Genomic DNA, 22,407 nt, shown 5'->3' on the forward strand with positions numbered 1-22,407 from the left:
TCCTATTTATTCAGATGTCTCAAAAGCACAGTAATGAGCTTCCTGCTTAGTGCTAATCCAGAAAAACTCTGCAGAAGTAATATTTCAAAAATGACTGTCCGATTCAGTCTATTGTTCTCATTGTTCAATCATTTCAATTCTGTCTGATTCTTTGTGACACTATTTGGGATTTTTCTTCGCAAAGCTATTATGGTGGTTTGCTATTTTCTTTTCCAGCTCATTTTACAGATGAGAAAACTGAGGCAAAGAAGGTTAAGTGATTTGCTGGATCACACAGCTTTTAGGTGTCTGAGGCCAGAATCCAGGAATATGAGATTTCCTGACTTCTGGCCCATCACACTATCTATTCACTGTTCCACCTACTAGTACTACTAACCCTAACCTTATATAATCAAGAGTAAGGGAGCTCTGTAGCTGCAAGCACAGTGTCTGTGGTGATCAAATGGAGCTAATTTTCTGAAAGGCGTTCCAGACCACAAAATAGATCAATATTAAGCCCAACTGTAAATTTTAAAAAGATCCAAGCCATTAATAAATGTAAGCTTTTGTAGGAAACAAGAAACGGGCCAAATGATACAGCCTACTTTCATTTTTTTGACTTCATAATAAAAATTTTTAACATTTAACTTGAAATATCAAATAAAATCTTATCAATTTAGAGTAGAAAGTCTAATAGTCTAATCTCATTTTACAGATGTGGAAACTGAGTCACAATGTTATCAGGTTTTCTACTCTTCTTGCCCAATTCTCTCCTAGGTTTCTCCCTCTACTCAGGGGAGGGGACTATGCTTGGGCAAATTTCATCTTGGGATGAGATAGTAACCAAGAAAGCCAGCAGCTTTTGAAACATACTCACTAGCTTGGCGTCTTCCCACCAAATGATAATTATATAAAATACCATCACAAATGGTGAATAGCGAGTAAACCCATTTATTCAAGCAAAAAGTGAACAGAAATTGAGAAATTATATAGATTAGAATACACTAGAAATACACAAAAAATAAATGAATGAATTCTTTATATTGGTGAGAAAAGCTCCAATCTCATCCAAGGGGAAACTCTAGTCTCTAGAAAGCCAAGCTAGAAATCAGGTAGATGTTAAAGAACCTAACTTCACCTTCATCTCTGCCTTCAAAAATCTACCTCTATCTCTCAAGCCATGAAGAATGCCTCTTCTCCATTCTGGAATCCCTTTCCCACACAGCATGCAGCACAGGGCTGCTGCCCCTTCTCCACCCATTCTGACAAAGGGTAGCAGAATGGTACATTGGTAGGTACAATAGAATAAAATTATCTGAGTTCAAATAATAACCTTGGTGGATGACCTTGGTCATCCTTGTCTTTTTCAATCTTCTTCCCTCCTCTGTAAAAAGGAAAGAGTTGGACTGGATGGATTGTAGGTTTTTAATTCCTAGGATCCTAGGATCATATAGGTGATAAGAAACAAGAGTGGTCAATCGAAGACAGTTTTTTGATTCTAGATTCACTGCTCACTCCACTATCACACTGCTTCCTTCCAAAGCGAAGCTCTTTCCTCCTGAACAACCTTGCATTCACATTTCTTAAAAGATCTGGGTATAATGGGCCATGCTTCTAAACCCTGCTATAGAGGCTTGAAGCTGGTGGATCAATTGAGTAGATTTTACAATTGATTGACTGGCATTTTACACTGAGTCTAAGTACCAATATGGTGAATCTAGGATCCACCAGGCTGTCTAAAAAAAGGCAAATCACCCTAGTTTGGAAAGCAGGCAAATCTGTGTTCCCACGTAGATCAGGGAGGGTGATCAGGTCCATGAGTGGCCACTGGATGAGACTACTGGGAGACCCAGTTTCAGATGGGGGGGGGATGAAGGTACTTCCTGATGAACATCATTCTGGGCTTTGGCTTCCAGAATGGGTTATGTTGAGGAGGAGAAAGGTAGAGAATAAAGCTAAAACAATTGAAAGGCCTGTGGTCATATCCTGAAGACTTAAATCCAAATCACTCTAGCTTTCATTGATGATTGACTAGCAATAGGTCCAAGACCAAGCCCCACTAGATCTTTATTTGAGCTCTGATTGGCTCAGAGTAAATGTAGATAACAATTGCTTATGTTTTGGCCAGAAACCCTAAGGCTCTTTCCCTCCCAGATTGACTTTATATATAGATATAGATATACTCACCTAGATAAAAGCCCATTCTCTTCCTCATTTCTTACCTAGCCTTTAATAATTGATTGGGCTTTGCTTTAATCAAACTGAGACTGCTTAAAGATCTTAGCTTAAAAAGGCCAAGGTCTCCCACTGCATGGGTCCTGATTTATATCTTTCTACTGGAGGGGAAAGTGATGCAGATGGCCTTGTCCAGCCCTCCCTCACTCAAATCCAAGTCTCTTGCATGTCATGGCATTCCCTCCCTGATGTCATGGCTCTCTTCAAGAACAAAGAACCAACAAGAGCAAAGACAAGTAGTTTGAGCTATACCTGACATTAGCAAGGCAAAAGGAAAGAGACCCAGGATGTGCTTTTAAAATCCATGAAAGTCACCCAAATACATAGTATATGAAGAAAATCATGAATAATACGTATTTGTGATACTCTTAATATCATGTTCTTGATTACTACTAAAGAACTAGTCAAAGGGTAATGGGACCTGAGTTCAATGTCTAGCTTTGTAAATTGGAAAGTCATTTAGACAGCTCCCTCATGGATTTGGTCTAGATTCTAGCTCTAGATTCATGAAACCAAGATTCAGAAACAATCAATCCTCAGCTATTCAAAGGATGAATAACCATGTGGGTTATTCAAATCCTTTGCTTTTTTCCTTTCTGATTACCTTTCAGCAATTTCAGAGTTTCTCCTCAGTAGAAGCCTTCAAGTAAAAGTTGAATGACTCATTGCTGGTTACACTTAAAAGGAATTCTTATTCACATATAACTTCCATAAGGCTGTCCCAGGGTCCCTTTCAACTCGGGTATTCCATAATTATGTGTCATTCAAAAAGGGGGAAAGGAAAAGGAAATTTTTAAGCACCTAATATACTCTAAGCACTTTACAAATGGTGCATTTGATCCTCATAAAATTCCTTTGAGGTTTATGCTATTATTATTCCCATTTTACACTTGAGGAAAGTGAAGTAGAAAGAGGTAAGGGACTTGAAAGTAGTAATTGCAAAGGGCTTTAGAATCATGAAAATGGACTTTTTAAAGAGGGATGTCTGAGCATGTTTAACAATATAAAAAAGGAGTCTGTGAAAGGGCCATAAGATTCCAGAGAAGACAATGATTGTGGGTACAAGGAATTAAGACCCTCTCAGCTATTGCTGACCATCACAGGAGGTCCAAAGCTTGTGTGTTTTTTCCTTTAAAATGTCAAGAAACAAATGCATAAACTATGATAACTTTTAACTTATCCATAACTCTCAAACTATTAAAAGAAGAGATTCATGCTAAAGTAACATGTGTCATTATTTGCTACTGGATAAAAATAATGAAACTCTAAGTATAAAAATTTCAAGGAGAAAAAAAAAATTGCCATGACAACATACAGTTGGTGTCTCCATAGGAAATATAAATAGGAGCAACCAGCCAGAACCAGAAAATTAAAGGAAAATGTGACTTTTTTTCATTTGGAAATATGATTTCAGCTACCATATTTTAAGTCATTTAACTCAAAAACAAAAGCAGGCAAATATTATTTACCCCCTGGTTTTAGGAAGTAGGGAGAATGGTGGTATCCTGGTTAGAAACCAAACAGCTAGGAAATACACAATTTGGGAATGGTGGGTTCCATAGCATATTTGAAAAAAGAAATGAAAACAAACAGATGGTAACTTGTTAAATACTTTCTTCAGCAAAAATGCCCTGGCCCTTATCAACTTATTTTCAAAATTTCTGCCTACTTTCACAAATAGAAACTTTTCTCTCTGACACTATAAAACATAATAAGATGGAAATAATAAGAACTAGCATTTATGTAGCACTTTGCAAATATTATTTCATTTTATTCTCTCAGGAACCCTTGAAAGTAGGTATTATTATTATCCCCACATTTCTTTCTTTTTTTTTTTTTTTTTCTGAACCAATTGGGGTCAAGTGACATGCCCAGGGTCACACAGCTAGGATGTGTGGACAGATTTGAACTCAGATCCTCTTGACTTCAGGGTTAGTGTTCTATCTACTATACCACCTAGCTGCCCCATATCCCCACGTTTCAAATGTGGAAACTGAGGCAAAAAGACTCGCTCGGGGTCACACAGCTCATAAGTGTCTGCTTTACTTGAACTCAAATCTTCCTGACTCCGCCTAATGTCTTAAACATTGTGCAACTCAGGTGCCTAGAGTTACAGGATTTGGAATTAAATCAACCAGGAATTGAATCCCGACTCTGTTACTTAAAAATCTATGTAGCTTTGGGCAAGTTTTTAGAGTCTTTAGACCTTTATCTGCAAAGTAAGGAGTCTAATTAAACCAGATGATCCTTAAATGATTTTTAGTTCTTCTGGTGTGCATGCATAATGATGGCAGACAAAATAGCATAGTCAATATTCAACTTTTACTCTTGTAACTTCAAGCATTTGCCTTATTTTACTACTAACCTTATTTTCACTTTCATATTGACAACCATATACATCCACAACAGAAAAAAATGAGAGGTGTGATGGACAGGTTTGTGGAGTGATGGTATCTTACTGGGAGCTTCAATGGTCTTGTTCACCCTGCCAGTAGAGCGCTCCCCATGCATTAGTTGCATATTTTCATTGTTTGGCTTCAAAATTCAAGTTTTGTGTTGCAATTAATCCCCTAGAATGTAGTGGAAGTCTTTTCGGCTGTAAGCTTGAGCATGCAAAGTCAGTGATACAGCTTAGAGAGAAAATGAAAGTGTTAGATAAAGTTCATGCTGTTGTCAGCCTACTTGACCAGCTGGCTAGAGACCTCGAGGCTGTCAATTAACCAGCTCAGCTCAAGGTTAAATATCAAGTCATTTCCACTCTTCTTCCATACCCCAAGACTCTTAAGGATCTCAGACATGCCACAAAGCAAAGAGCAGTGATGGATTATTTCAAACTGGTGCATCCATCACCATCATTATCACCAACCACCAGATGTAAAGGTGATGTTTAAATCTCACTAGTCTTGGTATCTCAGAGCAGCAGGAACTAAAGTCCCACAACCTCTCCCTTAGGTTTAGGGACTAAACCTTTGGTTTACATCAGTATAGCATATGGTACTCAGCCTCACATTGTCATCTGACATGATAGAAGATAAGATTCAGATTTAAAATGTTTTAGTTTTAAGAATTTTATTTGCTATATAGTACTTATGATACTATAGAATTCATGTATTATGAAAGTGAATGTTGTCTAAAATCAATTGTTTTTTAAAAAATTGAGATCTTAGTACAAAAGATCACAGAATTCTAGGAGATTAAAAGCAAGAAAAAATGTTTTGTATGATGCGTGTTATGAGAATTAATGTTTTGTTATAAAGAAGTATATGAAGAAAAGTGTATTTTCTGCTATCTAGTGAAAAATTATAGTTTTGGGTGGTTGTGGGAACCAAAACCCTTATTTCCCATAGGTTTAATGGTCAACATTTATAGTTTACTTCCATATACATTTACTAGGAACATTACCTCTGTAGAAGTTGAGGATTACTACATATTAAAATTCACATTAAATAATGAGGTATTAATAGATCTCTAACTTTCAGAGACCAAAGTTCCCTAACTTTTTTTTCAACGTTTCTCATTAAAATTCCTTGTTCCTTCTAAAAGATTTATAATATCATTCAACAATAGTTTTCATTGTAGAAAGCAGAAGTAGGAAAGCAATAGATATACCTATTTCTTTATATATACCCTGGATTTCTTAAGCTATAGCCCAAACACTGAATATCTATAAATTCCAAAGAATCTGTGGGATAGGGCACTAGGGAACCAAGAATCTCATCCTTTGTCCCACTGTGTGATATAATTTTGATGGTAGAGGTGAAGATCCAGATCATTCTACATCAGGAAATTCTAATTCAACATGTTTCCCCACAGTAGTATCACAATTCTTTTCTTTTTTCTGTGATGATAAACTGCCGAGCCAATCTATATAGACAAAGGGATTTCCTCACCAATAGCTTCTTATATTGATGAAATCAAAGTCCCCCAAAAAGTCATATATTAAATGAAAACTTCTAGATTACTTTTCCCAATGAGGATGCCCTTGCCCCTTTTTGTAAGGCAGGGAAAAGAAAATTCATTGCCATTTTTTCTAACACTATACTCTTCTCCACATACTCTTTGATACAGCTATACTGGACAACTTACTATTCCTCACACACCTGACTCCATCTACCAACTCCATGTCTTTGCATTATTAACTGCCCTAGAATGCTGCTCTCCCTTCTCATTTCCACCTCCATCTTTCCTGCCCTTCCTCAAGACTCAGTTGAAATCCTACCTTCTATGAGACATTTTTTCCCTTGCTGCTAATGCCTTCACCTGTATTACCTTCCATTTACACTAAATATCTCTTGTAAGTATATCATAATTTTTATAGATAGATAGACAGACAGACTCTTCCAGTTATAATCTGAGCTTCTTGAAAGCAGGGACCACGTTTCTTGCTTTTCTTTTTATTCCTAATACTTGGTAATAATAACAACTTAATAAATATTTGTTGGCCGACAAATATTTTAAAGTAATGAGCCAATATGTCTCTGTCACCAAATTCAGAGTCTAATCCGCTAAATGTTTTTCACGGAGCCAGGTCAGCATGCCCAGACACTGAGCATTTTACATCTAAGAATCATCTCAAGACATTGGTCCACTTTTTGGGCAGCAAAGTGGTGCAGTGGATAGAGCACCAGGCCTGGAGCCAGGAATTTGTGGTTGTTTTTCAATAATGTCCAAGCCTTCATGACCCCATTTTGGGTTTTCTTGACCAAGAAATTAGTTTGCCATTTTCCTTTTTCAGATAATATTACAAATGGGAAAACTAAAGCAAGCAGGATTAAGTCACTTGTCCAGGGTCACACACCTAGTATGCTCAGGAAGCCCCAATTTCAGTCCAACATCACAAGTTTACAATTTGTGTAATGTTAAGCAAATCATTTAATCTCTGTTTGCCTCAGTTTCCTCCTCTATTAAATGATGATAATAGTAGTTCTCCACCTATTTATACAAGTTAGAATCCTATGGATACTTACAGCAACACTGGAGAAGGCAACACCAACCATAAATAAAAATAATCTGGGCTGCTTGATTAATATATCACATGGAGATAAAGCCACCCAAACAGTCAGGAGGAAAAACAGGAGGGTAGGAGACACCAAAGGGAGCAAAGCTTCATACAAAGAATCCTTCTTCAGTGTTTTCTTCTGGTATGCCCTAGAACACAGAAAAATAAAATTTTTTAACATTTTAACATTAAAGAATGGACCCAGAATTAGAAAATTAGACTTACCGTGAGGAGACCTGAATTCTTGTCTCTGTTACTACTGAGTTTGTGACTCTTAATAAGTCATTTAAATTCTTTGAACATCATCTGAAAAACAAGGGTTAATCTAATATTCTGCTTTAATAGGGAAGTTTTATGTATGTCTCATATGGATTGCCAAATGTAAGTAATTAGAACATAGCAACAACATAATCGTAAAACTTTGAACTAGAAGAGACCCTAAAGAATATTTAGTTTAATACCCTGCTTTACAAATAAGGAAACTGAGGACCAGAGAGTTGCCCAAAGTGTTGCTAATTAACTAGCTTTATAACTAAATCACATACCCATTTTGAACTTATCTTGGTATACAAGGTGAGAAATTGTTCTATATCTGATTGTGCTAGAATGCTTTCCAGTTTTGGTCAAATAGTGATTCTTATACCAATAACTGGAATCTTTGAAGTTATCAAATTGTACTTCCTTGCTTCTCTATATTGCGTATCTAATCTAGTTCATTGATCAAGCTTTTTATATTTTAATCAGTACTATTTATTTTGTTTTTAATTTATGAGAAAAAACAAGCATTTCCAAACATAGTATAATTTTTAAAAATGATTATACATGAAACTGAAAATCTATTATGTATAATTTCACATATATATGGAATTTGCACATAATAGATTTTCATATATGTATGTGTGCGTATATATATATATATATATATATATATGTAAAGTTTCTTTTTGTAAGGATAGCTACAATTATACACAAATATCTATATGTGTGTGTAGATGTGTGGGTGGGTGTGAATGTATATAAACATATACACATATATCCATGCATATATACACACATAAACATATATATATATATATATATATATATATTATTCTATGTGTACTTCTATTAGTTCTTTCTCTGAATGCTAATAGTGTTTTTCTATGTTCTTTGTAGTAATTTGGGAATGTATAATAGAATAACTTATTTACTCAAAAGTCATTCTTAAAACAGTATTGTTATCACTGTGTACAATGTTCTCTTGATTCTGTTTATTTCATTCTTCGTTACTTTGTACAAATTTATATTTTCTTAAATCACTGAGCTCATCATTTCTTATAGAACATAGTAGTCCATCATAATCATATATCACAACTTGTTCAATTTGTTTCAAATTTATTTTAATGCTTACTGATTTGTTGCAGGGACTGAGATCTGGGTTTCTCACTTTTTTTCCATTATTCTTTTGAGATTCTTGATCCTCTGTTACTTCAGATAAATTATGTCATCATTTTTATTATGCATAATAATTCTTTAGTAGTTTGATTGTATTAGCACTGAGAAATAAATTAAAGTAGTATTGTAATTTGTATTATCTTTGCTCAGTCTACCCATGTATTTGCAACCTATATTTGTGCAAAGAATGTTAGTACTTAGTATTCATGTTAGTATTTAATAATGTTAGCAATATTCATATTAGTATTCATATAGTTACTATGTCTAGGCAGGTAGATTCCCAAGTATTTTATACTTTCTGTAGTTATAATGGAATTTCCTCTTGGATTTTGTTGGCAGCATACAGAAAGAGTGGTGATTTGTTGGTTTGTCTAGGTTATTTTACATTCTGCAAGTTTTCTGTAATTGTTAACTGTTTCAATTGGTTTTTTTAAATTGATTCTCTTGAGTTCTCTAAACCATTAATCAGTACTATTTATTTTGTTTTTAATTTATGAGAAAAAACAAGCATTTCCAAACATAGTATAATTTTTAAAAATGATTATACATGAAACGGAAAATCTATTATGTATAATTTCACATATATATGGAATTTGTACATAATAGATTTTCATATATGTATGTGTGCGTGTGTGTATATATATATATATATGTATATATATATATATATATATATATATATATATACATATATATATATATATATGTAAAGTTTCTTTTTGTAAGGATAGCTACAATTATACACAAATATCTATATGTGTATGTAGATGTGTGGGTGGGTGTGAATGTATATAAACATATACACATATATCCATGCATATATACACACATAAACATATATATATATATATTATTCTATATGTACTTCTATTAGTTCTTTCTCTGAATGCTAATAGTGTTTTTCTATGTTCTTTGTAGTAATTTGGGAATGTATAATAGAATAACTTATTTACTCAAAAGTCATTCTTAAAACAGTATTGTTATCACTGTGTACAATGTTCTCTTGATTCTGTTTATTTCATTCTTCGTTACTTTGTACAAATTTATATTTTCTTAAATCACTGAGCTCATCATTTCTTATAGAACATAGTAGTCCATCATAATCATATATCACAACGTGTTCAATTTGTTTCAAATTTATTTTAATGCTTACTGATTTGTTGCAGGGACTGAGATCTGGGTTTCTCACTTTTTTTTCCATTATTCTTTTGAGATTCTTGATCCTCTGTTACTTCAGATAAATTATGTCATCATTTTTATTATGCATAATAATTCTTTAGTAGTTTGATTGTATTAGCACTGAGAAATAAATTAAAGTAGTATTGTAATTTGTATTATCTTTGCTCAGTCTACCCATGTATTTGCAACCTATATTTGTGCAAAGAATGTTAGTACTTAGTATTCATGTTAGTATTTAATAATGTTAGCAATATTCATATTAGTATTCATATAGTTACTATGTCTAGGCAGGTAGATTCCCAAGTATTTTATACTTTCTGTAGTTATAATGGAATTTCCTCTTGGATTTTGTTGGCAGCATACAGAAAGAGTGGTGATTTGTTGGTTTGTCTAGGTTATTTTACATTCTGTAAGTTTTCTGTAATTGTTAACTGTTTCAATTGGTTTTTTTAAATTGATTCTCTTGAGTTCTCTAAACCATTAATTATATAAAAAAGTGGTAATTTTGTCTATTTGAATATATTTATTCCTTTAATTTGTCTTTCTTATTGCTGCAGTTAGCATTTTTGGCACTATTTTGAATAATAATGGTAATAATGAGCATCCTTGTTTTATTCCTGATTCTACTGGAAAAGTCTCTTGTTTATCCCCATTGTTACAGATAATACCTGGTCTTGACTTTGGATAGATTTATGTAATCATCTTAAGGAAAGATTCATTCATTCCTTTGTTTTTTAGTGTTTTTAAAGAAATGGGCACTGTATATTGTCAAAAGCTTTTTTTTCCCCCTACATTTTTGTGTATGTTCATCCTTCTAGCCAACTTCCTGACTTCAGACTTTATATTAGGATCAGGCTCTATGAACTCTTGGAGGGAATGTCTGGGCTTTGTTTGTGACATGTTAGGTCTTTTTTGTGGCTTTTCTGGGGATATGAAAACTATGTTATCCCAGAATCTCAGAGACAACTCAGGCTGAGGGCTTTTGTAAATTTTTATTGCTCCCAAAGTAGTCTGATGATCCAGGACAAAAACTAATCACAGCTCTCCTCAACTGAGTTCATACTCTGGGTTGGGTCTGAGTAATATATCTCTGGACCCGTCTCTGGGCAATTCTAGTGAATTATGAGCTCCTCAAATGTAGAAACTATGTTTTGCCTTTCTTTTCATCTCCAGCACTTGGCAGAGACTGTGTGGCACATAGGATACATTTAATAAATTTCTTTTTTGACTATTTACTTGCAGCCTGCTGCTGGTATCAGCTACCATGAGACAGTTGGAAAGCTCTGATGGTTCAGAGAAAACTCATTGCAGTCTCTTTTTTGGTCTCCTGGTTATTTCCCTACATTTCTAGCTCTTTATCGGAGTAGTTGGGGGGGGGGGGGCGGAGCTAAGTTATACTTCTGGCTACTCCTCAATCTTGTCTCCACTACCTCAATTTGCCTACCAGTGTATACCTCCCCACAAATCTCTATGTGCTAATACACATTAGCTTTATTATTTTAAAGTCACAACTCTTATTTTACTCAAAACAGTATTACTGAGCTAGAGATCAACTCTCTTATTCATCTGAGTAACTTTTGTAATGGGGAATTAGATAATGCAGTGGATAGATTGGTCAACTTTGAATCAGGAAAAACAGAGTTCAAATCCAGTCTCAGACATTAATTAACTTTGTGGCTCTAAGAAAGACATTTAATTCTTTTTGCCTCAGTTTCTTCATCTGTAAAATGAGCTGCAGAAGGAAATGGCGAGCTACTCCAATGGGTCACAAAGAGTTAGACATGACTGACACATAACCTTTCTAACTTTTTTACTGCTTCCAAAGCTCAAATCCACAAATTTCAAAGAGCCCTAGAGGCAATTCCACAAATTTTTAAAGCAATGGCAACATTCCTGGGAATGAGTGTCTAATTTCTGAAGGTGTCTAAACTGAAGGGAATAATATTCAGTTTAGATGTCTAAGTACTGATGTTTGTTGAAATAAAATGAGCTTCATATCATCCTTCTTATTTCTCAGTTCCTTAGAACTACTTTTTTCCTGAGAATAAGAAGCCTGTCTACACTTTCATGAAATGAGAATTTCAAGCATCTAGGATAATTTCTTTTTTGTCTGAATTTTGAGCCACTCTATATGTACTGAAATATTGAGACTCAACAACAAAAATAAAAGTATGGAAAGAACCACCTACTCACAGAACACACACATACACACAAAATAAGTTGTTAAATTTGTATCATATTAACATGGAGAAACAAGTAGAATATGTAGAGTCACTGAATAAAACAGTCCTATTCATTAATGATTTTAACAGATTCATTTTTACAAATATATTTATAAACACACTCAAAAATGAAGAACGTTTGTTGACATCTGCAATATAAAGAGCAACTATAAAAATAAGTAACAATCTATAGCATTCTCTTGAGGGATTCTCATAAGAATCCTGCAAGAGAAATATAGCTATTATTTCACTCCTATTTACCACAAGGAAAATGGGACTAAGAAATTAAATGACTTGTCCATCATTATAAGTCTGATAATAAAGAAGTAGAATTTGAACTCAGTTCTCTCCCAAATCCAAATTTCACATTTTTCTTACTTACCTTACATGATCTCTCACGATGACTCATATAACCCAGTGTCAAAAAGAGGAATTGAACATATTAACCAGGAGAACATCCATGGATAAATGTCCAAATCTACCACACAAAAGGCCAGAATTCAATTCAATAAATATTCACTGAACATCCAAGCTCCATGTATAATGTACTCAATTTATTTGGGACAAAAGCTGTTGTTTTTATCTGAGCACCTACTATCTTTTAAATTGAAAGGCACACTTACGTGTAGATGTTGTACAACGTGTGGGGGAGAGAAAGGAAAATGCTGCAGCCTGGAAAACAGACAGAAGATTTATGAATGGTCATTTATTATTACGCTCCCAAGAGAACAAGCCTGTACTGCAATGATAATAATGGAAATACTCTGCTCTCTGACAAGGCAATTCAAGGGTGGCTTCAATCCTACTTTCATTGCCAGCTTCACAAGTGACTTAAGTAAAAGCAGCATTGGAAATGGTGTCAGGGAACAAATGTTTTGGGTCCAATTATTTTTACATTATTTTTCCTTATGTGAACACAAATATCAAGAATTGAAATTTCCCAAAAAATATACCTTGCTGTCAAGACTTTGCATTCACTCAAGTTGAGAATGATTCTGAATGCTGAACTGATTCCAAATAATGATAATAAAGAACTAGCATTTCTATAAAGTGCTTTTGATCTTTACAACAACCTTGTGAAATAGTTCTAGCATTAAAGAAACTAAGATCCTGAACTATTGAGAGCCATACAGCTAGTAAATATTTGAGAAAGCATTTGAAATCAGGTTTTCCTGATTCAAGTCCAGCACTCTGTCCACCTTGCCACTTTAGCTGTGAAACTATATCAGTGGCAGATAAGATCTGAAAAATTCTTCTAAAATTAATGAACATTTTAACATATGTTACTCCAGCATTTGGGAGATCTCATCCATGTTAAGTGTGTCCTTCCTGACCCATCCACAGCTTCTCATTTTGTGATGTTCTTGTTCAATTTCCTTCAACGGTGCTCCATTAGGGATTTTACTGAATTTTTCTGAAGGCCAGAGACCTTCCTTGAGATCTTGAACATTCCATGGCTGTCTGTCATCCTTTACTCTTAGTATACCCACCACCTTCTATTTTAATCTCTCTTCCTCAGTGATGTGTTACTTGCATATAGGTCATCATTGGGAGAATGACACAGTAAATATAACATTGGCCCTAGAGTCAGGAGGACCTGAGTTCACGACCAGCCTCAGATACTTACTAATTGAATGACCCAGAGCCTGTCACTTAATCCAGTTTGTCTCCCTTCTTCAATGAGCTGGAGAAGAAATGGCAAACTATTCCAGTATCTTTGCCAAGAAAAGCCCAAATGGGGTCATGGGGACATGACTGAAATGACTCAAATATGACAAAAAAGACATCCCTGCCAGCTTCTTATACCACTAACCTACGGGTCTGCCATGATTTTGTAGTTCAGGGATTATATGTGGTATTTCAAGATATACAGATATGTAACATCACCCAGAGAACATTTGTATTTATTTTAAAAATTAAAGATAGACTTTTATGCCAGGAAACAGCTTGGGAGCATTAAAAGAACTGCATAATTTCCCAAGTGCAATCGCCCACTCTCTTCCTTTTATTTAATTCTGGGCTCCATTCACTGTCCATCTGCCTATGTCCTGATAGACTAATTGGATGGACTTGCCTTCCAAGTGCACATCACAGACAGGTCAATAAACACTTTTCATACATTTAGCTTTCCCTGGATGGAATGTTAGGCTGGGCTCTTGTGAGTAATTAGGGATCATATTGAACAAGTCTTGTGCCATTTGGATTTGATGTAGTCAGCATAGTATCATTTACAAACAAGTGACATTGGTAATGAAAGGATTATCCCTTTTTTATATAGAAAGATTAGAAGTTCAGAATAACAAAATAGTTAACTAAATAGTATCAATAATTCATAAACTAATCCATTATTCTGTGATCAGAATAGTTTTTAAAAGACTGATATTAAGCAATTTTCAGCATCAAGAGAAGAAAACAAGAAAATGAAGAACCAAGTATATCATAGAATTCATAGAAGGACTTTAGCCACCATTTACTTCCAGCCTGAATGAAGAAACTGGGAGTCAAAAAGACCAATTAAATTCCCCAGTATCATATGCTGAATTAGCTAAAATCTGAATGTTTTGATAGAAATCCACATTTCTTTTCACTTTACCACATTGCTTTAAATTTCTCTAAAAATAATGGTAACATTTATGTTTCATTTCTTTCCAAATAAGAAACAGGTGCATCATTAATCAATGGGGTAATGTTTTGGCCTTATAAAGTTGGAGAATACACTGATAATTGTCCTCTCTTTTGAATATACATTGACATGACAGAAAAGCATTTAAATCCAAATTCAACTGAGTTGTACAGGTTATGTCATGCTAGTATTTAGCCTATTAAGTGAATATATATTAGATGTAATTAGAGATTGTTCCATTTTGTTCCAAATCATTTTGATAACACTGCCCTTAGGAACTGCACTTGATTAGGTGTGATGGAGATTAAGTTCTTCTCTGTTCAACTATTCATAAAATGTGTTATAATGGGGAAGTGATAGAATTTAGAGATTTCTGAAATAGTAAGGTAATTTACATAAGGTGGAAGATGACCTATTTTAATCTATTTGATATAAAACTTTATCATTTAAGAAGATTTAGTAGATAGGGAAAAAATGGAAAGCAGAACTATCATGAACTTGAAATGAAGAGTTAATTGGACCTCTATCCCTACTGGTTCTCCCACAGGTTGCCCAAGTGAAGCATTCACATAATTCATATTCAGGCAATACATTTTCTCAGTTTTTAACATGGATTTCTTTGTCAACATCCTTACTTTATCCATCTTTCCCTTTCCTTTTCTGAAATGGAAAAATTCTTCCTAAAATAATGAAGCAGCTGAAGGACTTGCAATCCAAAGAGGGAACCTAAATATTCTCTTTTCTACTTGTATACATTCTCAAAATTACTGCTTGCTGGATTTTCTGAGTTTAATGAGCTTTGCAGCTAAGCTATGTTTTCTATTAAAAAGAGGGGGTATTGAGACAGAAGTTCAATAAAATCTCAAGTAAAATATAGTCATTCGAACATCTGCATTAGATTAGAGGAGACACAAGACAAAACACTGGCTCTTGAGGTTAAATCTAAATTTCCTGCTGCAGTTCTGTAGAGATTGAGAGTTTAGATCAAAAAACCAACAAAGAAAAGCAAGAAATATCTCAGAGTAGAATTCAGAAGTTATTAAATGGCAACAGTTGGTTATTTCTTTGAAGCATAAGTTTAGTTAGCAATTACCCACTGACCACAAACAACAATCAGTAGAAACTCTGCACTGTAATATTCTTATTCCAAAATGGGAGAGCCATACCCATGGAGCTGTGATTTTAAATTCCTAAGCGCCTTCTTTGATTCTGTGGATTTCATAAGAATAGGTCGGTGCCTTGGTAGAAAAGAAACTGTATCTGGAGTCAAGAAGACCTGAATTCAGAGATGACTTTAGACATTTAAATTAGCTATGTGACTCTAAACAAGTCACTTAGCCTCAGTTTCCCATCTGTAAAATGGGGATTATAGCACCAATCTACTATTGCTATCAGGTTAAAATGAGGTAGTATTTATAAAACACTTTACAAACTTGAAGATATTATATAAATCAGGGGTTCTCAAACTACAGCCTGCGGGTCATATGTGGCCCTCTGAGTTATGGCAAATGGGCTGAGGGGTGGAGACAGAGTGTGAGTTTTTGTTTTTACTATAGTCCGGCCCTCCAACAGTCTGAGGGACAGTGAACTGGCCCCCTTTTTAAAAAGTTTGAGGACCACTGATAAATCATATCTATTCATTACCATTATGTACGGTCTTGATAAAATTTTATGCTTTTTCCTAATATGCTCTTATACTATTGTTGAATTTCATCCTTATATCTTCCTAACAAGGAAGGATCTTTTCAGTTTTTACCTGGAACTGACAGATCAAATATCATCAAGGACTTCCCCTCCACTGCCCAAGGAGAGAGAGACAGACAAGACAGACATTTCCTTCTCTTTCTCTCCTTTGGGATAAATTGCTTTGCTCCAGTGATACTTGAGTTTGGGGGGAAAGCAGCAAAAAAAGAAAAATAATTTTAGAAACACATGAAAATAAAAATCAACCAAAAGAGAAAAGAAAAAACAAAACAAAATAAAAATAAAATCATTATTTTCCAAGCATCCAGAAGCAATAATATCTAGAAAAAGTAACAATGCAAAATGATGTGACTGTTACTGTTGTAGCCTCCTTCTAACATATACTTGTGTCCTTCCTTTGTTTTCCATATCTTTGGCTCCAGTGGAAGAAGGAAGTACAGAGCCTCAAGGATAGCCTCAGGCTCTCTTAGTGGAACTCTTGCAGAATTTTAATTTAGTTTCACTGATGCCTTTGCTTTTTATATCACATTCCTCTCCAAATTTTAGATTAACCCTACTTTTCTGACCACTCCATTCCACATTGTTCAAATATGTATGCACTCAGCATGATTAAAATGTGCACCAACATATGTATGTTGTGTATATTGTGTATCTCCAACTAAAATATAAACTCCTAAAGAATTGGAATCATGGCTTTTGCCTATAGTCAGTCTCTTGAGTGTCTAGAATAGTTTAACAAATCATCAGTGCTCCATGACTGATACTCTGAAAACCATTTTAAGGTTCTCAATCAATGATCATCTTGTCAATATAGCTATTTGTTTATACAAATTATATAACTAATAAGGGACTATCTTTTGCCTTTCTTTTTATCTCCAGCACTTAAGCTTAATTAATAAATGCTCATTAATAGACTTAATTAAAGGGTGACCAAATGCAAAGAAAATCATGACTATGGGGATTTGCAAATAGTACTTGGTTCTGTTAAGGAGATGGATCTTGGGGACCAAGAGGAAGGTCATCAGGGCATTCTACTGCCTTCAATTCAGTGCTTTAAAAATTCATGAGTTTCCTTCTAGTGAAGAATCCAATCTTCCTTTTTTGAAAACCTAGAGAGATATCCTGAAAATGCTTCTCAAGGAATATTCTGAAAATGTAAGTACTCTTGATACAAAAAGCACAGGGATGCCTTCCTGTTTAAAAATAGTATGGTGTACTGTGGTGGAATCAGTGGTCTCCTTGGAATAAGGAGATCTGGGTTCACATACTGGCTATGGGATGCTGAGCAAGATCAACTACCCTATCTGAACCTGTGTCCTACTCTGTAAAACAAGAGTAATAATTATACACAATATGATTATCTACAGCCCAATATTTTTTAACCCAATATTGTTGTGCAGAAAGTGCTTTGTGAATTTTAAAGAACTTTACCAGTGTAAATTATTATCGTTTCTATAGTCATTTTATTGCTAAAATGAGAGCATGATTTTACATCAAAAGAACTATATGGATAAGTTATCCTTGTTATAATGGCCTATGGGGGTGAATTTAGGGGACCTAAGAGCACCACAATTAAAATCTGACACAGAAAACTTTCTTCTGAAAGCTTGGTAAGAACTATGAACAAGGCTGTTTCCTTTGAGCAAACAGGATCATTCATATAGTATTAGCTGCTAACAAATTTTCATAGAAGGGATTTTACCCACCACCATCAAATACAATAGCCCCCCCCCATTAGAAATTATGGAAAAAAGGAAAAATAAGCTTATTTTCCCCTCAAAACCAGAGGGAAGAAAATCATAAATGGAGCTATCTTGATAAAGAAGAAAGGTTCAGAAGACCTCAGCTAAAATATAAGCTTTGCTACTTACTAGCTGTGTGACTCACCCACTCTGTGCCCCTAGTATCCTCATCTATAACATGATAGTATTGGACTAGATGACCTTTAGGAGTCTTTAAGCTTTAAATATATGCTCCTATGAATAAATGAATCAATTATGCCATTTCTACGAGTAAGCTAATAACAGGGAATTGCTATGTAAGCTGTATGAGATTCCTCATTGCAACCTGATAATGATGATAATTTGTTGTTGGCGTTCAGTTATTTTCAGTCATATCTGTCTCTTTCTGACCTTATTTAGATTTTTCTGGGCAAAGATACTGGAGTGGTCCACCATTTCCCTCTCCAGATCATTTTACAGATGAGGAAACTGAGGCAAACAGAGTTAAGGATCACACAATAAAAACATGTTTGAGTCTTCCTGGCTCAAGGCACATCACTCTATCCACTTCCCAACCTACCTTCCCTAATAAGAGTATTTACTAAGACTCGGCCATCATGCTAAGCTCTTTAGAAGTATTATCTTATTTGATCTTCCCAAACACCCTGGAAGTAAGTATTATTAATATTTCCATTGTACATAGTAAGAAACTGAGACAAATAGGTTAAGTAACTTGCTTGGGGCTATAAAAATATTAAGTTTTGAAGATCAGATTCAAATTCAGTTCTTTCCAACTTCAGGCCCAGAATTCCACCACAAAATCACCCAAGCTGCCCCCAAATGGATGAGGCTGACATATAATTCTACCAAATGTGGAGTACTTCAGCAATCCGTCTACATAATTTAGGTTAAAACAGTTTTTCAGTATCTTCAATATTTAGACAGAATTCACCAAGTAATTGGTATAGCCTCCAGAATGGAATACAGTGCTACTGCTTGTAGTGATTGTGGTCAAATGGTATGGTTTGATGGTGAATGTAAAGTGGAGTCTTTTCAGTTTAATTTTAAAAATAGTAAAGATTTCTAAGAACTCACTTTGGACCAAACAGATCCGTGACTAGCATGTTTCCCCCAATTTGTTCTGATGAGGGTAATTTTTAAATCTCAGGCAAGAGATTTTCCCTAACTGAATTTCCTCTTATAGATTTAACCCAATGCTTGAGCCTCACAAGTTCTTTTTTTAGATTTGGTCTCAGTGTATTAGCTATCCCTGCTAGCACTGAATCATCTGCAGATTTTAGTAAAATGTTTTCTGTGCCTTTATCCGTGTCATCATAAAACGTTCAATAGAACAAATTATTGGTGAAGAAATGATAAGATAGTTTGAAAAAAAGATTTAAAAGTTTATTTAAAAGAATAGCAGTATATTATGGCAGCCAGAAAAAGGGGGGCAGGGGACATTTAGGGCTGCATTAAGAGAGTGATAGCTTCTAGAAGAAGAGGCAAAGTGAATGGGTTCAAGTCTTGCCTTTGACATCATAATGGTTGTGACTGTGGGCAAGTAATTTAACCTATTCTTTCTTAGTTGATTTGCTGTCCCACTCTCCACAGTGCTTATTCCAAATTATGCTGTCTTTCCTCAAGGATCTCTGGCCCTCCTCCTTCCTCTCACCTCTCAGCCAAGAACTTTGTGTTATATTTTATATTTTAAAAATTGCACTTATTTGCCAAGATCTCTTTCTTCTCCTTTTATCTCACTTAATTATCTTACCTCACTATGTCCTTTTTTATTCTGCTCTCAGATGAAAAAATTGTACTTCTCTTTGTCAAGACCAACCCCTCTACATGTTCTTTCCATCCCTTTCCTGTCTTCAGCAGCAGATTGACCCTACTATTATCCCATTCTCTTACCTGCAATATCTTCCTTCTCTCTCACTGGCTCCTTCTCTGCTGCCCACAAACACATACGTCTTCCCCCATCTTTAAATCCTTCATTTGAGAGGATGTATTCTGATGGAAGTGGAAATCTTCAACATAAAGAAGATCCAACTCACTTCCAGTTGATCAATGATGGACAGAGGTAGCTACACCCAGAGAAGAAACACTGGGAGGGGAATGAAAATTGTTAGCACTAATATCTGTCTGCCCAGGTTGCATGTACCTTCGGATTCTAATGTTTATTGTGCAACAAGAAAATGATATTCGCACACATGTATTGTACCTAGACTATATTGTAACACATGTAAAATGTATGGTATTGCCTGTCGTCGGGGGGAGGGAATAGAGGGAGGGGGGGTAATTTGGAAAAATGAATACAAGGGATAATATTATAAAATATATATATATATATATATATATATATATATATATATATATATATATAATAAAAAAAAAAAAATCCTTCATTTGATCACACTGTCCTCTATACCCAGAATGTCTTTTTTCTTGTTTTCCTGTTGAATTCCTACCTATACCTTAAGAACCATCAGGCTTTTCCATTTGTCCTGCAACTGAACCTTCTCATAGGTGTTGTCTTTCTCTATTAGAAGGCTAACCTCTTGAAAGTAGAGACTGTCTTGCTTTTTTGTATATCTTCAATACTTTACACATAGTAAATGCTTTTTAATTTATTCATTCATCCCACCAAAGCCCAATTCAAATGACTCATATTCCATGAAGCCTTCCTTGGTACTTCCTCTCAGAAATTATTTCATTACCCCTCTAAATATCACCCCAAACTTTGTCTTATATTTCTCTAACAAACTCATCATGCAATACTATTTATTATTATCATTGGTATAGGTATCCTATCCCTCTGTTAGATTGTAAGCTTCCTAAAAACGGAATCATATCTTCTTTAAATGTTGCAAATCTCTCTAAACATTGCATATACCTCTAAATATTGTACACCTCTGCCATCATATTTCAGCTTTTTCATTTTCCACTATGTCTTGCAGCCTCCTTCTTTCACTGGTGAGTTCGTCTGGTTACTTTCATTTTGGGGAAGGGATCAGATCAGCCATTCTTCATTTTGGGGATTTGGCTATCATGTTCCTTCATATATACCTTCGCCCCTTTGCTTTTCAGCTCCACTTTAAGTGGAATGAAAGCACCTTAAGGGCAGAGATTATCTTTTCTTTTGCTTATATTTGTATCCCCAGTATTCAGCACAATATTCAGCATATAATAAATGCTTTATCAATGCTTGGTGACTTGTTCTGACTTGACTACAAATTCTCTTTGTATACTCTTGAACACTAGATGTACTCTTAAAACACTAGATGATTAATTGATAGAATTCATTGAATTAATGGATGTTTCTAACTATTTCAGGACACATGATTTAATCAGCTTTTATTCACTTCCCAAGGCAAAAAAGTATGCCTTCATTCCATTTAGTTACAACTTTTTTTCTCTCTTTTTGTTTTATTTGTAGCAACTGAATTCAATGTCAGGATGACTCCAGTTCCCATAATAGAGTTTCTCTTCCTTAGGCCTTTAATGAGTGCACAAATAGAGAATATCAGCTTTTAATATTAATAAACTGAATAATAATTGTGTGATTCTTAGTTCCCTCTGTTCCCTGGCCCTGTGGAAGTGGGACAAATTCAGGGCTGAAAACTAACATATTTTTGGTCATTTCATGGAATGCCACTAACAACAATAAAAATCATCACATAAGGATATCTGCTGGAGAAGATTTCAAGAAATTACACTCCATAATGAGTAAGTCTAGACTAAGACCAAAGTTTACTGTGCTTAGCAAACTTTTTATTGCTTTTAGGAAGATAATTAAAAAGATGTGTTTGACTTTATTTCTTCCTTTCAGTCCAACTTCTTTTTTTCTCTTTTGTCTAAATCCTTTATGACATAGCTTAAAAATACCTGCTAAAGGACACTAAAACATTCAAATGTCAATTCCTTTAGTGGAAGAGGGAAGAGAAAATCCTATATAATCAACACCCTAAATAATCAGCTCTGAAATAAATGAAGCCCACCAAGAGAGCATATTTACTTTTCTATTAACAAATTCAATTGTCTTTTCGCTATGTAATAACTGATATTCAGGTAGGCATGGCAAATAGGACAGGCAAATTAGCTCTGCCCAAATGCTGAGAAATATTTAGACTGATTTGAACCATTAAAATGATTAGCGCTGACTTCAGATGGATAGGATAACTAAAAAGTGGCACAAATGAGAACTGCTTCTGTTATCTTTCTTTCCTTCAAAATCATGAAAGCCAAATTTCCAAAACCAAAATGTCTCCCTTATGTAACTTTTTAAATGTGCTTATTGTATTTAAGCAGATG

At 34.7% G+C, this 22,407-nt stretch overlaps 1 protein-coding gene across 1 annotated transcript in view; it reads right to left on the bottom strand.

Moving 5' to 3' along the window:
- Window positions 1-22,407, bottom strand: part of LOC141548743 (ethanolaminephosphotransferase 1-like) — a 157,173-nt gene that overhangs the window by 4,144 nt on the left and 130,622 nt on the right. The window contains exons 7-8 of the mRNA XM_074277888.1: window positions 12,672-12,720; window positions 7,182-7,362 (exon numbers count right to left, since the gene is read on the bottom strand). Coding sequence (XP_074133989.1) covers window positions 7,182-7,362; window positions 12,672-12,720 — 230 coding nt within the window. The remainder of the gene's footprint in view (window positions 1-7,181; window positions 7,363-12,671; window positions 12,721-22,407) is intronic.

The sequence above is a fragment of the Sminthopsis crassicaudata genome, chromosome 1, assembly GCF_048593235.1.
Source record: "Sminthopsis crassicaudata isolate SCR6 chromosome 1, ASM4859323v1, whole genome shotgun sequence".
NCBI lineage: Eukaryota > Metazoa > Chordata > Mammalia > Dasyuromorphia > Dasyuridae > Sminthopsis > Sminthopsis crassicaudata.